At 40.3% G+C, this 15,781-nt stretch overlaps 3 protein-coding genes across 3 annotated transcripts in view; all 3 read right to left on the reverse strand.

Moving 5' to 3' along the window:
* On the reverse strand, positions 1-6,824 carry dnttip2 (deoxynucleotidyltransferase, terminal, interacting protein 2). Its single transcript, XM_061033499.1, has 7 exons — positions 6,694-6,824; positions 3,797-5,832; positions 2,472-2,610; positions 2,154-2,249; positions 1,818-1,982; positions 1,469-1,578; positions 1-495 (listed from the first exon to the last, which is right to left on the reverse strand). Exons 1-7 carry the CDS (start codon positions 6,766-6,768, stop codon positions 399-401), a joined length of 2,718 nt encoding a protein of 905 aa, XP_060889482.1. The 5' UTR covers positions 6,769-6,824; the 3' UTR covers positions 1-398.
* hsh2d (hematopoietic SH2 domain containing) overlaps positions 1-15,781 on the reverse strand; it is a 148,704-nt gene that overhangs the window by 73,809 nt on the left and 59,114 nt on the right. The gene's annotated exons all lie outside the window — the stretch shown is intronic.
* gclm (glutamate-cysteine ligase, modifier subunit) lies at positions 7,334-14,098 on the reverse strand. Its single transcript, XM_061033489.1, has 7 exons — positions 13,776-14,098; positions 12,039-12,101; positions 10,573-10,657; positions 9,925-9,981; positions 9,630-9,832; positions 8,921-9,035; positions 7,334-8,597 (listed from the first exon to the last, which is right to left on the reverse strand). Exons 1-7 carry the CDS (start codon positions 13,905-13,907, stop codon positions 8,419-8,421), a joined length of 834 nt encoding a protein of 277 aa, XP_060889472.1. The 5' UTR covers positions 13,908-14,098; the 3' UTR covers positions 7,334-8,418.

A 15,781-nucleotide genomic window follows, 5' to 3' on the forward strand; every position in this document is an offset into this window, starting at 1 on the left:
TTCAAGTCAAAAGAACATATTTTAATGTTTATATGATGAGTTTGTTTGTAGAATGACTATGATAATTGACTATGATCAACATGTTGTAAAGCACAGGTGCATTTGATTAAAAATCCAGGTTGGTTTTGAGTTATAAAGTTACATTGTTCAGATGTTTCTGGCAACAGTACAAAGTTACAACAGTCTGCTTCTTTACATAGAGACAAACTAAAATGATCTTTGGAGAGGATCCTGAGAGGGTTAGATTCTATAAAGTTGTGATGTCATCTCAAAGTCCCAAAATAAAACGTTAGCTTAAATCTCCGATAACAATAAACCTCCTGCTGAATAAGCGGAGTTGATCTAATCAGGATATGTATTAAAAGCCACTCAGAGTCAGTGTTCATCACATCAAATCTTCACTTTGTCTTATGGAATTTATTCTTCTTGTGCCTCCTGCCAGCTCCTCGTGCTGCTTTCTCCGCCACAATGTCCTGGTACTTCTTTTTGTTTTTGCTGGAAGAGAACGACAGAGTATATTTGGTCAATCCGCATTTTTTTGAAAAGTTGGACAAATATGTCAAACAGCTCTTCTTTGCTCTGCAGTAATCAGCAAATATAGAGTATATATATATATATATATATATATATATATATGTATATATATGTTGGTTTTGTTAAATACAGTATATACATTTTACTGTACAATTTTGAGTTGTGCCGCATGTTTCTGAATTTTAAATGAATAAGAAATCTGTTTCCAGAGGATTGTTTCTGTGCAAGAGCTCATTCTGGCAATTCTTTTACATCCACCTCCACAGTAATCCATGTGGAATAGAAGTCTACATTGACAACAATGTAGAGTAAGACAAACTACCTGTTGTGTTACAAAGTACTGCCTGACCCATTATGATCCTGTAAACGGATTAGAAGTTTTAGCTCTATTGCCACAGTAAAAGTTTTTTACTGTTACTGTTGCTCTGAAAAGTGAAGTCTTTCCCTCTCCTGCCTCTTCAGTATTTTTGTCTATTATTTTAAAAAGTAGTACTGGTAATTAAAAATATCTGCAATGGTGGCAGATAACCTAAAAAACATTTAATCCACAGCAAGCCTTCATCCTGAATTAAGCAGGCGCTGATATACAACCTGTAGCCTTGTGGATGGACAGTTCTCTCCTGTCAGCATTTTGTCAGATAACAACACTTTTTAAAAGTTAAACAGCCAGAGTCACAGGGCTCTGATGTGCGCCTTAATCCGGTTACTGATAAATAATAATCGTGTCATCAGCAAAGTAATGTTTGGAAGCATTTCCTGTCTTTACAGTCACAGAAAAATGTACTAATACAAGCTGTGAACCTGCTTTATCTGTGCTGTTATTGAGAAGCAGGATTTTTTCATGTCATGGAAACCATACATGTCAAAGATGTGATTTAAAAAAACAACAAACAACAGTTGTTTACAGCCTCTGTCTGTTTTCATTTTAACTTACTGCCTGAAGTCAGCATCAGCCATCAGCTCCTCCACCATGGTCCTCTTCCTTGCCTTCTTTGGAAGCCGGGAATGATAAAAGTCTACTGGATTGTCCACTACTGTGCCAACCTGTATCACAAACACACACACACACACACACAAATATACACTTAAAGCTTTGCTTCCTGGATATTATCTATAAGCATTATGCTATGAGTTTTACAGACTATATCAGAAGGTCGATACAATAAAATTCTCTTATTAATCCAAACTACATAACCTTTCACTGCTTCATCCTCATGACCACATCTATGTCATCAACTTATTGTACAGTTTTATAGAAGGGCTGAGTCATATTTTTAAGTGACCTGAAAATATTTGGGAAAGCCGTCTCTGTCGTTCTTCTTGTAGAACCTCTTTGGGTCCATGGAGCCTCTCATCTTGAGGACCTGAAGGTCTCCTTTGAGCTCCGGAGTGATCTCTGGGGCTTTCATGTTAAACCAACTGTCTCCTGTTGATTTCTCCCTCTCAACCTGGGAAAAACACAAATATCAATTATTAAATAACATTGCAGAAGCTTTGAAGGTAGCTGGAACAAAAAGTGTTGTGATACTATTTATGACAAATCGTGACCCAGGTGATAAGTCTTTAGTAAGTTATGACAGAGAATCAATTAACCCGGAGCATAACTTTGTCATACTTACTCTGTGTTTCAACTTTAAGGCTTGTTTAGATTCACGATATGGAGGCACGGCATCCTTCTTTTCAAATTCCGGTCCAATCACGCTCTTCTTCATCACCTGTGGACATCAACAAAACAAGAACTGCAACACTGCAAAGCACGAAACTCAATCACAGACAGCTTCTCAGAGATAAAAGGCCAAAGTCAAAAAGAACGGGAGAGAAACAACGAGGAACATCATCTCAGGTGTTATTGGATTTACTCGTCCTTGCATGGCTATTTCAGTTCATTATTCATTCTGCATCACAGAACAAAAGGGATAAATCTATCGCTTATTTACCTCGTCTTGCATCTTCTTTCCCTTCAGTTTTTGCAGCGAATTGGAGACGGGTTTTGATTTGCTGCCATCAAAGTTGATGTATAAACCCCCGAGATCCTTGACTCTGATGCCGGGGTCAATGCGGCTCGACATTTTTTTTCTGAAACAAATAGACAAGAGAGAAAAATCCTCAGGAGGAGCAGTCATGTCTCGTTTCTCACCTCTACACAGGTATAATAATCAGCATGGCTACATTGTTTATTTCTGCTCTAGACCCTTCACTGCCATTATTAGGAACACACATGTGAGTCAAAATGTTGCTAAAGTGACGCTCTGTTTGAGTTAACCTGTGCAGTGTTTCTGCATGAAACGAAGGAAGCAAATGTGCAGTAAGTAGATGCAGCTGGCCATAGTCCCCCCCCAAAATGCATTTTCCCCTGTAGAACTACTACAGTGCCCCACTGTTTTATGAAAGCCCCTTACCATCCCCATGAAGTCGCTAGATAAACAGCGAAGCCTCAAGAAAGTCCCTGAGATATAACATGGACCTGGATGTTAGGACAGAGTCAGGAGCGCTGTATCCTCATTTCTAGTCCTTATGTTAAGCTAAGCTGCACAGCTGCATGTGTGTGTATAAGAGCTCAACTGATTTGGGAAGACTGATACAAATTTTAGAGCGGGAAAAAAAAATCAGCTTGTATGGCCCTGCAGTGTTTCCCCTACCATTATATTAGGGGGGTAGAGATAGGATAGTGGATAGAGTCAGAAATCAGGGAAAGAAGTCATTTAAGGATACCTTTCCGATAGAAAAGGACAGCTGTCATTAAAAGTAACACATGAACACCAAGATTCCTTCACATGTTTGTGTCGGTGTGTGTCGGTGTCCCCCCCCCCCCCCCAAAAGCTGTTCACCTAGGGGAAACACTGCCCTGCATGGTGAGAATTAACACTACTATGAAGATAGACCTTTTTGTAAGTGGATTTTGCACAGATTTGTTTATGCAGCGGTACTCAGGGGGGGATACTTCTTAAACAATAACTTAATGAAAGGTTGACGCTATTATACATCGTCAACCATTTCAAGTGTGGACTGCCACCTTCTCAATATACTGCAGACAGCGCATTCTGCTGGAAAAACTGTCATTTCTAAATCATCCACAGCATTGTTTTCAACATCATCTTGCAAATTTACTTTAAATAATATATTTAAGAACTATACAAAGATAATGCTTTATCTGTAAAGATGAAGCGTGCTATGTTTCGTCTGACTGATATGTCACTTTGGCTTCAGTGTGTTTTCCTCAGTGAACGGACCAATGTTAGGCTGCCACCTCTCACATACTTACATATGCTGATTTTTACTTGAGAAGAGGATCATTGCATCTTCGTCATCATCATCATCCCCCTCCTCATCCACAAACTCCTCGTCTTGCTCCTCCTGCTTCGCTCCCTCTGCCTTCATGGCTTTCTCCTCCTCACCCTCGGTCGGCCTTCCTTTAAGGTAGAGTTCGTCGGCCTCCTCTCCGGGCCGCGTGTCGATCATGAACAGTCCCTCAACGGAGGTACCTGCAGTGTCAGAGCTTTTGGAAGGTCCACTTCTCTCCTCAGGCCTGCACTCCAAATCCTCCACTTCAGAAATCTCCCTCTCCTCCTCCTCCTCCTCTTCAGCAGACTCATCTTCATCCTCGCTGCTCTCCAACAGGCTGATTACTTTTGTTTTCTGGACTGTGACATCGTTTGGTTTTTCTTCAGGAACAGAGTCCACTGTGACCTTGTGCTGCTCGTTGGATGTCACCTGAATGAAGTCAACCTCACAGGAGTCAACCACCTGCTGATCATCTCTATTCAATGTGCTGACTTCCATTTTCTCCTCCTCCTCCTCCTCCCTGGGCCTAGTTTCTACGTCAACAGCCTCATCTGCCTGTGATGACTGGTCGTCCACGTCCGCTGCATTATCTTTGTCTTCCGTCTCCTCTGTGATCTCAGGAGTCCTCTCATCTGATGTTACTGTAACTGAAGGCTCTGACTGCTCTGATGGTGGTTTTATTTGCTCCATCGTTTCCATTTCCGAGTTGTCTTCGTGCTTACTTTCAGCACATGGCTCCTCCTGCTGGTGTCCAATAGTCACTGCAGGTTTACAAACAGCTTCTTCTGATAACGGGGAGCCTTCTTCTGGAATTACTTTTACTTTTGCCTCCACTCTAGCCACATCTGCCTCCTCTGACGTCAGATCAGCATTCACAGCTTCCTTCTCTTCCAGCGTTTGGGCCTCATCCTCCTCCAACAGTGTCTGGTCTCCATCCACGGCAATCACTGTGCTTTCTAACATCGACCCGCTGAATGACGTGTCCGCCTCGGCTGGCTCAGCTGCTTTTTCTAGAACGATACTGAGATCCTTGATCGTGTGCCTGGAGGACAGAGCACCTCTACTGCTGCTACCTGAGCCGGTGCGGCTGCTGCAGGGGGTTCCTCTGCTGCGCGTGGAGCACGGGCTGCCCAGCGGAGCGTACACGTCTGACGGCTCAGAGTCGGAGTCGACAATTTTCGGCCCAGGTTTTCCCCGTCTACGAGTCACCATACCGTGAGAAGACCCGGACTCAAACCCCTCTGAGTCACAAGAGGGGGGCTCGCTTACATCAGAGGCTTTACTTCTGGCTACCCGAGTCCTCAGAGTTCTCAGCACTGGGGAGGGAGAACTTCCCGAGGCTTCATCGAGGTGAATGGGGATGCAACCAATCTGCCTTCTTGATCTACGGGTCGAGGATTTAGAGACTTCTGAGACGTTGGACGTGCAGCTCTCTGCGTCTGAGAGCTCCGAGTCTTCTGTTTGTTTAGCAGATGACCTGGAGCGAGTTTTTCTCAGACTTCTGGTGATTTTCTGGGATTCAGACACCACAAAGCTGCCGGACTCTGACTCCGGAACCACGTCGACCTTAACATCTCCCACTTTCACCTGATCTGGGTCGGTCCTTGTCGGTTTCCTCCTCGTGCTGCGGCGGACGCTTTGTCCAGCTTTTAACGCAGACACTACTGAAGAACACGACTCCACCTCAGATATATCCTCGTCCTCTTGACTCACTGCACGCGGCGCCCTCTTCCTTTGTCTCGTGCGAGTCACTGGCGGTTCGGAATCGGACACAGGAGAGCAGCAGGACTCCATCTCCGACTGGTCTGCTTCGTGGACAGAACCGACGGGTGTGCACGGCTGATCTGGACTGTGGAGTCTGGACGCTCTGGAGCATCTTTTCATCGAGGACGTAGGTGGAGACGTCTGGGGTTCACCCTCATATTTTTCAAGATGGCTGCTGGTTTCCACCAGGGCATTGTGGGTAGGGCTTTCTTCTTGTTTTGCAGTACTTCTGGTTCTTCTACTAGGAGTGGCCTATGAGGCAGAAATGAGAAAAAGTGTTAAGTAACTCTACAGCTTGGTTTATCTCAAAGGATAAGGCCAGCGCCATTCTGGGGTTTGTTTGCCTCTCACCGTCAACAAATCCATAAAAACAATAAAGAATTTCTTAATCTGAAGATTCTCTGATCGTCTCTTAGCGGCAGTCATTTTAAAAGGTGACATTAATGACTTAAAAAAGGATTACAAACACATAGCTTCCGTCTTTACACACAAAAAAAAATTGATTAATCAAAGTAAGACAACAATTTTCCCAAACTTGACTCAAACTGGAGTAAAATGTTTTTTTTGTTGATGAGTTTTTCCTTTAATGAATATTGGATTTCTTTACAATAAGGTGCAAACAAATTTAGTCAAATGTGACCCAGTGGAAAGCTGTGACTGCTGTTTTGAATACCAGTGAGTATGATCGAGCTGTGTGGCAGAACACAACACTACATTAGACTTAGGCTACTCAGATGAAGTCATTGTTTTCCACAGCAGCTGATACCATAAATTATACAATATTAGAAAGAGAATCATAATCTGACACTAAACTGAGAGCTTTAACAGATTGTTTTTTGTTTTTTGTTTATTAAACTCTATCGGCCTGAGTTGGGACATATTGATGCATGTTATCTGTAAGGTAAAACATCTCATGGGAAAGAGATGTTAGACTCACTTCAGGTAACTTATCACGGCAATGAATTGTGCACAAACTGTGAGGAGCCACGTGAAGTTTGAGCAGCTTCTTCACGCGCCGGATAATAGACACGTCACGTGCTCCACTCAACTCGGATTTAACCTTCAAATGATTATCATTAACACGTTTAATGAAAACACGTTTTTAATACGAACCTGGACATCAGATGACATGTCAGTGGTTGTTTTAGATGGGGAGTACACGCGTACTCCTCTCCTGGTGGACACCATCTTGCCTTACTGGTCACTAACTTACTTCCGGTGTGAAGGTTAGACTCGACTAGTCGATAAACGGATACAGGCTGATAAGACTATCGCAGAGCTCCTTATTTTTGATGTCCTTTTCTTATTCTATTCATTACAAATAAAAGCTTTGGTTGGAAGATCGGCTCAAATAATTCGCTAAAGTAAAAACAAAAATATCACACGGTTTAAATAGAGTTTTACAAAACCCTGAAAAGTAAACATAAGTAGTAAAACGCGACTCATGAATGAATCAAAGAAAGTGAAAGAATGAAGAGTGAATCTTCTAAACATCAAGATGACCCATTCAACAGTAAAAATTTAATTAAAACATACAATTCAGGCGTTTTACTTCTTCGTACGCCAGGTTATGACTAACTTTATTGCTTAATTTTTTTATCCTCTACATTATAAAACACGTGAAAATGTTAAATCTTCCACGTTTGAGTTTTTTGTTGGTCTGTTTGCTCAAAACATCTGAACATGGATAGCCTCATGAAAAATATAAAACTGTCCAAGTTAAACACATGTTGAAAAGTAAGACACTTGACTGTTTGATGTAATTATTTTAATAAAGCCAATTCTTGATATACAGACATATGACAACATGAACTTTGTTTACAGTACAACAGATAACTTGTCTTTGTTTGAACAACTAGGTCAGCTGTGACTCTTAAATAAAAATGACTTCCTCAAAGTTAACAATTTTTCACATATCTTTTGCACAGAGTTTTTAGTGCTACAACAACAATGCACATAAAGGACAAAAGCCTGCTTTGCATGTCAATATCACTGTACTCTCCACCCTTAAATAATCTCATGAGCACGGGGTGGGTAAACGTTTCAATGCATCATCCAAAACAGCAAATGGTCAGAAAAAAAGACATGATATAATGAAGTCTGTTACTTTCACATAGTTGTTGCTTTAGCAGTTAAAAGTCTAATTCAATCAGTATAATAAAATAAACATCTCATATGAAGTTCAATCTTAATTAGTGCATAATGAGGAATGCAAACCGTGTTATGTACAGTAAAGTTACTCTAAATTCATGAATAAAATCAGACTTGTTTTTATCTTTAAAATGCTTGATATCATTTCGGGAAAACAATGATTTTCTTTTCAGCCTTCATTTTGACTGAGATATTGAAGCTTGATTTTACACAGACACAGTGGAAACATGATGGGAATGAGGATAGTAGAGAGGAGAGGCACTTGAAGTCAGACAGAGTTTAAGGACCCTTTAGGTTAAATCAAACTTTAGACCAAATGACCATCATTTCCATTATTAAAGCAGCCTCTATTGTATTGATGGATTGAGTTTTCAATGTGCTTATCATCCATGAAACTCCACTTTGACCATCTTCTCACCTAAAATTGACAATAGATTTGACCTTTCATGTTTATGCTCTCTTTTCAATTCACTGAGATTATGGTGATGAACACGTGCTTTTGACAGTCATAGAAATCAAAGATGATTGAGATGCAGCTTTTATCTGCCAGTTCTTACAATGACGTCAGGACTCATGGTGATTGGCAGAGTCCATGACTCAGGACTATTACTTTGCATTTTGTGTGTGAAAATGATACAGGAGGAAAATGACTTCATCCATATGTCTTCTTCTTCAGCAAGGGAGGTTCTAGGGGCTCGCCTTCCTCGCACTGACAAGGTAGCCCTTTGCCTTGATGATGCCCCTGCTCTTGACTATAATAGAGTAGCGGAGGACCCACTCCAGCCTCCAATCATTGAGGTCCTGGTCCTGCAGGTCCTGAAGGCCCCCCTTCACTGCCTCCTGGAATGTAGCTGCTGACATCAGCTCTGTGGGAAGAGACAGAAGAAATGAAGGGAATTTTCTCAAGTTAAAGAGTAGTCTGTGAATTAACACTTAATAAGGGGGAGAAAAGAATAGCCATTAAAATATAGAAGTTCAATATAAATTTCAATATAATCAGTAAATGAACGTTTTTAGTCTGTTCATAGTATTTGTTGGAATTCAACATAAAGATATAAAAAATATTTTTAAGTTAATCTGCACACAGATAACACCTAATTAAAGACTTCTTTAGTCTGCTCCTAAATCATTTCTGCAGGCAGACAATTTACATACAGAAGACTCAGAAAATGAGGAAACTGAGTTTCACCTTTGGGATCATTGTGTGTGAGTAGCTGAATGTCAAACTCCTTAGCGAAGGCTGTGAGATCAGGAGGCATCACGCAGCAGGAGGCCAGGTTCACCTGATTACTGCTGGGCTTCACCTGGTACAAGAGAGGGGTCGTGGTCAATGAGTGAGGTTAGTTGGGTTGACATAGGAATAGTGAGTGCTTCAATGGGCAAAGGTGAAAACATACCAATACATGCATGTTACTTACTTACACATTTTAACCTGCAACTCTGACCTGTTAACCAAAGTCAACCTTTTCTGTTGCTTCTAAAGCAGAGCACACACTCTAACAAGATGGATAGGTAGTAGTATCATACTTGTTGCAGCTAAAGCTTTGAGTCGAGACAGTGTTGATATGAAACTAAACTTCTCAGCAAACGAGGCAGGTCAGACATCAGAATCATCCACAGCTCTGTTTGTTTTTATTCTTACTTTCCATTCAAAGAAGAATTCTATCGTGTTTATTTTTATGGATGCAGTCACTTAGTTTACATTTTATTTTATTGCAATTTTCAAGTTATATTCCATGCTAATGTTTTTACTGTGCACAGTGCCGGATCATGCCTGGTCACGTGTTCTGGCTATGCAGAGGTTAAATTTAACACAATGTACACATTTAAAAACACAGTTTCTGCTGAACTTAAAGAAAAGGCAAATTAAGGATCAGATACCCCAGATCTCCACTCACTTGAGCCCAGTTGTAGAGTTGTTCCATCAGGTCTTTGTCCAGGTCAGAGGTGCCGATGGCTGCAATTTTCTGACTTCTGACCAGAGACTCCAGCTCCTCCCAGGCTGGCTGAAGGTGGGCTAACATCAGGCTGTCTCCCTCCAGGGGCCCAGGTGGGGCGATGATAACAGAGTCAAGCTGGGACACAGCCAGCGTCTGACAGGCTAGTAAAGAGATGCAAACAAGGCGGTGTTACATGAGGAGTGTGTCATTTTTAAGGCACATGAAAACATTATTACATAGATTTAAAGCTCACCCATCTCCACTGCATCTCTGATAGAAGACTCAACTGGTTCACACAGGAACAGCTTGACTGCAAAAACAAGAAAACCATGCACTTGTCATCCCCTCTCATTGGTCGTATTTATTACTTAATTATTTACTTTTTGAAATGGAAAATATTTTATTATGGATGCTCTGATCCAAAGTTTGGACATGAATTTTTCAAATCAGATTACTAGTTTCCTTAGCATTGAAAATGTTAATAAATGTAATTCCTGATATGTTCTGGTGATCACCATCCATATTATACTGTGAATAAAGGTTAATAACCATTTTAAAGTTCATTGTACATTGAATAAAATACAAATCTGAATAATCTGCCTTAAAAAGTGTAACCAGCTGTTACACCAGCAATTACCAAGCCTAATCACTCGCCCTTTTGTGTATTTGTTTTAAATGGATAAATGATATGGCACAACTCTTAGTGAACTGAAACCAAATGAGTCTGTCACCCAATAAATGTATTATGTTTCACTCCGAGTCCTGAATCAGTATCAGATCTTTGTAACATAACAATGAGTAAGCTCTTTTACCTGCTTTTTGTAAAGTGTCTCGAGATAACACTTGTTATGAGTTGACGCTATACAAATAAAAATTGATTGATTGATTGATTGATACTGACCTGAGACTTTGAGCTCTTCCCTCTCCTCAGGTGTGATAGCGTCTGTTGGCTGGGGAATCGAGCACTCCAGAGTATCTGTAAAGTCCTGTGTGAGAAGGAGAGCACAGAATATGGGATCACATCACCTGCATTGTCATTAAAGACCTTTTCCGAAATAAATCACCAAAAAAAATAAAATTAAGTGTTTTCTGTTGAAATGGTTGGCTTTTTGACATTACTTAAATACCAGGACAGTCAGGACTCTTGCAAAGGGAGCATGACAGAGTTTTGATAACAAGTGCAGAACCGAGGAATGATACAGCTAGAAACTAGCTTAATGCTGAAAAGTTCAGAAATAAAGAGTGATGTTTGTTCCCCCCAAGGACAGGCTGATGGATTTTATGAGATTATCTATATCAGTGAAGCTTCCCTAGGGAGTTTTCTTGGAAACAAGCTGAAGTTTTGCTTACTTTAAGTGTCCCTGAGAAGTATTGTGTTTATACTTTGTTCACATCAACAAACCATGCGTACAATTATCTTAAATGACTCCTATTAACGTAGGAGGAATTGGCTGCTCTGCTCGAGTGCATGTTCATATTTGGTACATATTTTTTAAGGTGCATGTCTGGGAGGGGGTTAGTATAACTCAAACGTAGCAATATGTTGAGCTTTACAACGTGGACAATGAAACTCTGTTTTTGTTTTTGTTTTTTTTAAATCGAAGAGCTATCTAAGGAAAACCTGAAAAAAGAACTACAGCCATCGACTTCAACATCCCATTCATGGCATTATCCTGCAGGGAATGTAACAAATAGGGTTATTTTACTGTATTTTCAAGTATTTCAGATGCGTTTGTAAAACACTTTCAAACCTCCCTCATCCACATTTGAGTCCAGAGGGCGTGGAGATGACAGCCTAAGCAAATTAGATTAGCCTGGTAAAACAACTGGTGCAGCGGTGCGTTCAACAAGAAGGACGTTTCACTACTTTAAATCTAACAACCTTTGAAATCTTGAGTTAACTCTATTCAGAACATCCAAGTTTAAAACAACACCTTTAATTTGGTGAAAACTTTCTGGGAACCCTATCACAGTAAACAGAAACCCCAGAACAAGTTTCTGTGCCCCCACGCAGCTGCCCTCCTCCCATCACAGCAGACAGACGCACATTTTGGAACAGCGCCTTTGGCAGCCAGCCCTGCATGAACATTCATCCTGACAGCTACTTTTCAGATCGCCCGGAGGCATCCTTTGATGTCCATCACTAAAGATATCTTATTTTCTCAAGCACTGGGTCCTGGTGACTGCACGACAGGGTGGAAACATGTCTTTAATGCAGGTCTGACCATAACTGACCGTCAACTCAAATACTGTTGTTGTTTTTTCTCGGTGTCATTAAAAAACATGAAGGAGAGATTGAATATGGTGAAGTACTTTACTCTCACACTGAGACCAAAAAAACATTTTTTAAAAAACTGTTGCCCCCACCTTGGATGTCGGCTTTATTGTAGAAAACCAGTCAGTCAGTGTGGCTTGAATGCAGTCTTGAAGCTGAAATGTTAGAGAAAAATAAAGTTACATTAAAACTCTTGAAACATGATGATTTTTAGCCGGGATCCCAAAACCTCAGATGAAGATGAAAATCTCTTTACTAACAGCATTTCAAAACATGTCTTAACAGCTGTGCAAAGCACACTTTGACAATTGTTAAAAAAAGTCACTAACCAGCGCACAGCGTGGGAAATGGGAGGACAAAAGTTGAGTTCCAGGGCAGATTAATGGCTTATTGTCAAACATAAATATTTACAATAAAGACAAGCATGGGGGAGCGCAGGCCAGCTGCTTTAGAGTTAAAAGTGCAGATCAGTTTGTGTGACATTTTCTATAAATATTTATAGAAAATGACACAAATTTTAATCCTAAAAAGGTGTTGAGCTGAGGGACAACTTTTAGCAAAGAGGACCTGAACAACTCTCGATGAGACTCAGCCCACATGAGGCTGAAGAACATCAGCTCAACTGCAGCATTCATGTCATGTGGGACGGACGATACAAGTGTAAGCAAAGAATCTCATGTTTCTGACACAAGAGCGCTCATTCCATCGGACAACACAAGACGGCCTTATGACTGCAGAGTCGACTGCTCAAAGGCTAACTTTGAAGTTCTTTGAATGGACAACAGATTTTAGGCAATGCAAACATGCACATTTGTTTTATTTCAGTATAAGTGGTCAGATGATCTACAGGAACTTTAAAGAAGGGTAATGTTGCTGAATATTCTTGATTAAATATAACCCTTACTACAACTCCTTCATATATATGCCGCTTATATACATACGTATATATATATATATATATATATATACATATACACACACATCTTAAATAAAAGACAGGTTGATTTCCTGCAGGAAGAAAGACATGATGTAACAATACAGTTCTTTCCCTCTTGATTGTTTATTGTATACGTTTTCTAGTATAGTAATACACCAGTTACAGAAATTATATAAAAACAGATACACTTCTCGCACTCAAAAGCTGCCCTCTAATATGCAAGTCAAGCCAAAGTCAGAGTTTCTAAACCTGTTTCTTATACTGAAAAGTTTTGGCAGGTTCACACAGAGCACAGTATGCAGATTCCAACCATGCCTCTGAGCAAAAACTGTCATGTCATGCTTCATACCTTTAAACAATGAGAGGTTTAGCATCATATCCTATCAACATAAAATGCATAAAATCCTCAATAATACCGAAACATGTAAAGAAACTACAGCTACATCTTGAAACATCTGGGTGCAGACGGTGATACTGTAGTGCACCTGTCTGAACAGGATTTGGGTGTTGTTGTTTTTTTTACCTTATTCTTAACACAATCATTTGCCACATTAAACTGTCAGCTAACTATTCGCCCTAGGCTGGTTCTTAAACTCAGCCTACTTTATGTCTAAGAGAAGGTTATTAGACAAAGATAACTTATTCTAGTAAGATAACTTCCTATAACACCTTATACGATTATTCTAGTCTTATATATGGTCTTACATGACGTCACACCTGCTTTATTATCACTTATCACACAATGGTGTCTTTAGCCAGGCAGCCTGTGGTCAACTTTAAGGCTAAGCTAAATTAGCAAAGTTACTCTGTCACACCAGAACAACATAGAAAACGCAATGGTCAGAAAAAATAGCGTCGTTTTTTTATCGGCACGTGCAAAAAATGACCTTACCTCTTCGCTTGGAGAACCGGGACATTTCTTTTTCAGGCGACTTCGACTGACTAAGTTCCCGGTGTGGAGCCTGAGGGTCTTAGCTTGGCTCAACAACATCGTCGCCTCTGTGTCGGTGTTTTGGGGATCCATGTGGTTTTCGCTAGCGAGCTAACAAGTTGCGCCTTACCGTGACAGCTTGCACCGTGTCACCGTGCGACTGATACTGCTGGTTAAGAGCAGGCTAGAAAAAAACACTACCACCCCCCCTTGACAGTAAAAACTGGTGTAGTCAGGATGACTTGCACTCGGTGTTGACTGACCTGCTAGTTTGGTGGTTGTTTAGTGGCTGTTATTGAGGCAAGCCGGTCGGTAACGCCCACATGGAGGTGTCTGTGACTGTGTGGTAAAACCTGGTCCGGATTTCACGGAGAAACCGGAGTCATCCTCAACACACAGCAGCGTCAGTGGAATGGATTCTTATAGTGAGCGCAATCCCAGTTTTGACCGCTAAATGGCGCTGTGGCGTTTCTAATTTCATCCACAAGCGATGAAAACATATGTGTGTAACAATATTACTTCATTCGTTATGTCATCACTAGGTAGGCCCAGAGCCTTATAATATAGGGCTCATACATTTTACTAGCTATGCACATTTTTTTTAAATGGCAAAATACATTTCAAGCAATTCAACCAGCCAACAATATTAATAACTCAACCATGTACAATATTTAAATTCTGCTTAATATGGGGGTTCCAATAGGTCCGAAAAAACATCTATAGTCTGTCTTCTGTCGTTTTAATGTAGGCTACTCTCTGTCATCTTTATGTGTCTGCGTTCTGATAAACTGCCATACTAAACAGATCTGAAATCTGATTGTAATAACACTTGTAATAATAACCAAAATAATAATAATAATAATACTTTTTATTTATGTAGCACTTCCCCAAACACTCACAGGCACAGAGTTACATTCAAAACTCTGTAAAGTGTCTTTGACTGTTTTGTAATAGAGTTCCCTCTCTACATTCATTTAGGTGCTCTAAGGGTATTTGTATCGTGTTGTGATAATGGCCTTCATTAAAGCACACACGCCCATAAATTCTTTGTGGATGCTCAGGGCACCATAACAACTTTCAGAAAAGCGGAAGCTGTAAATTAGAAATATAGGCTTTGGCTTGTTCATATTTTCAGATCATATTCAAAATATTATTTGTTTTTGTATTGCAACGTAATGTAGATGAGATCTTTGTGTTATTGTTGAGTTTTACATGTGGATGATAAGTTCATCTGTCATCTGTCATGTATGATGCAAATGTGTTAATTTTGTGTTTTATTATGCTTTAACACTTTTACGCAGCTTTAAGAAGGCCCTTTCCGGTTTCAACATGAAAAATCCCCTGTACACAAATCCATGCTATCCTTTTGGGATGAAGAGAACCGCTAGATGTGAGCCCTTCCGGTCTTATGTGCCAACATCACTTGGACCAGTGCTGGACTAACTTCTCAGTCGCCTGATTCCCAAGCTCTTGCGTACTTTCCTCGAAGAGTGGAGGCTGTTATATCACTATTCAAATGTCCATGAATTCAGAATGAGATGTTGGATTTCACCACTGCGGAAATCATGATTCAGACAAACATCATCGGGTCACATCAAGACAGACATTTGGAGGCAATCAAATCATTGCAGGGGAGAAACCGCGAGTGAAGGAGACAAAAATCAAACCTTCCTTTTTCTTTGGAACATACAGCAGACCCAAGAGACAGTGATGCTTTTAAAACATTTATTCTGCTTAGAAACTAAAGATACTCCCTTTGTATTTTTATTAGGAATATTGCATTGAGCAACTTCTTGGAAGCAACATGGTACAGTTTAAAACAGGTTGCATACTCTACACATCAGTCTGAAAATGAATAAAGATTGATTTTTACCCCATAAGGACCTCTTAGCAGTGAGAGAGTAAACAAACAAAATCTGAAGGGAGTTTTTTTTAAGAATTCCCCATCCATAAATCACTTTACTTAA

This window comes from Labrus mixtus, chromosome 3 (genome assembly GCF_963584025.1).
Source record: "Labrus mixtus chromosome 3, fLabMix1.1, whole genome shotgun sequence".
Lineage (NCBI taxonomy): Eukaryota > Metazoa > Chordata > Actinopteri > Labriformes > Labridae > Labrus > Labrus mixtus.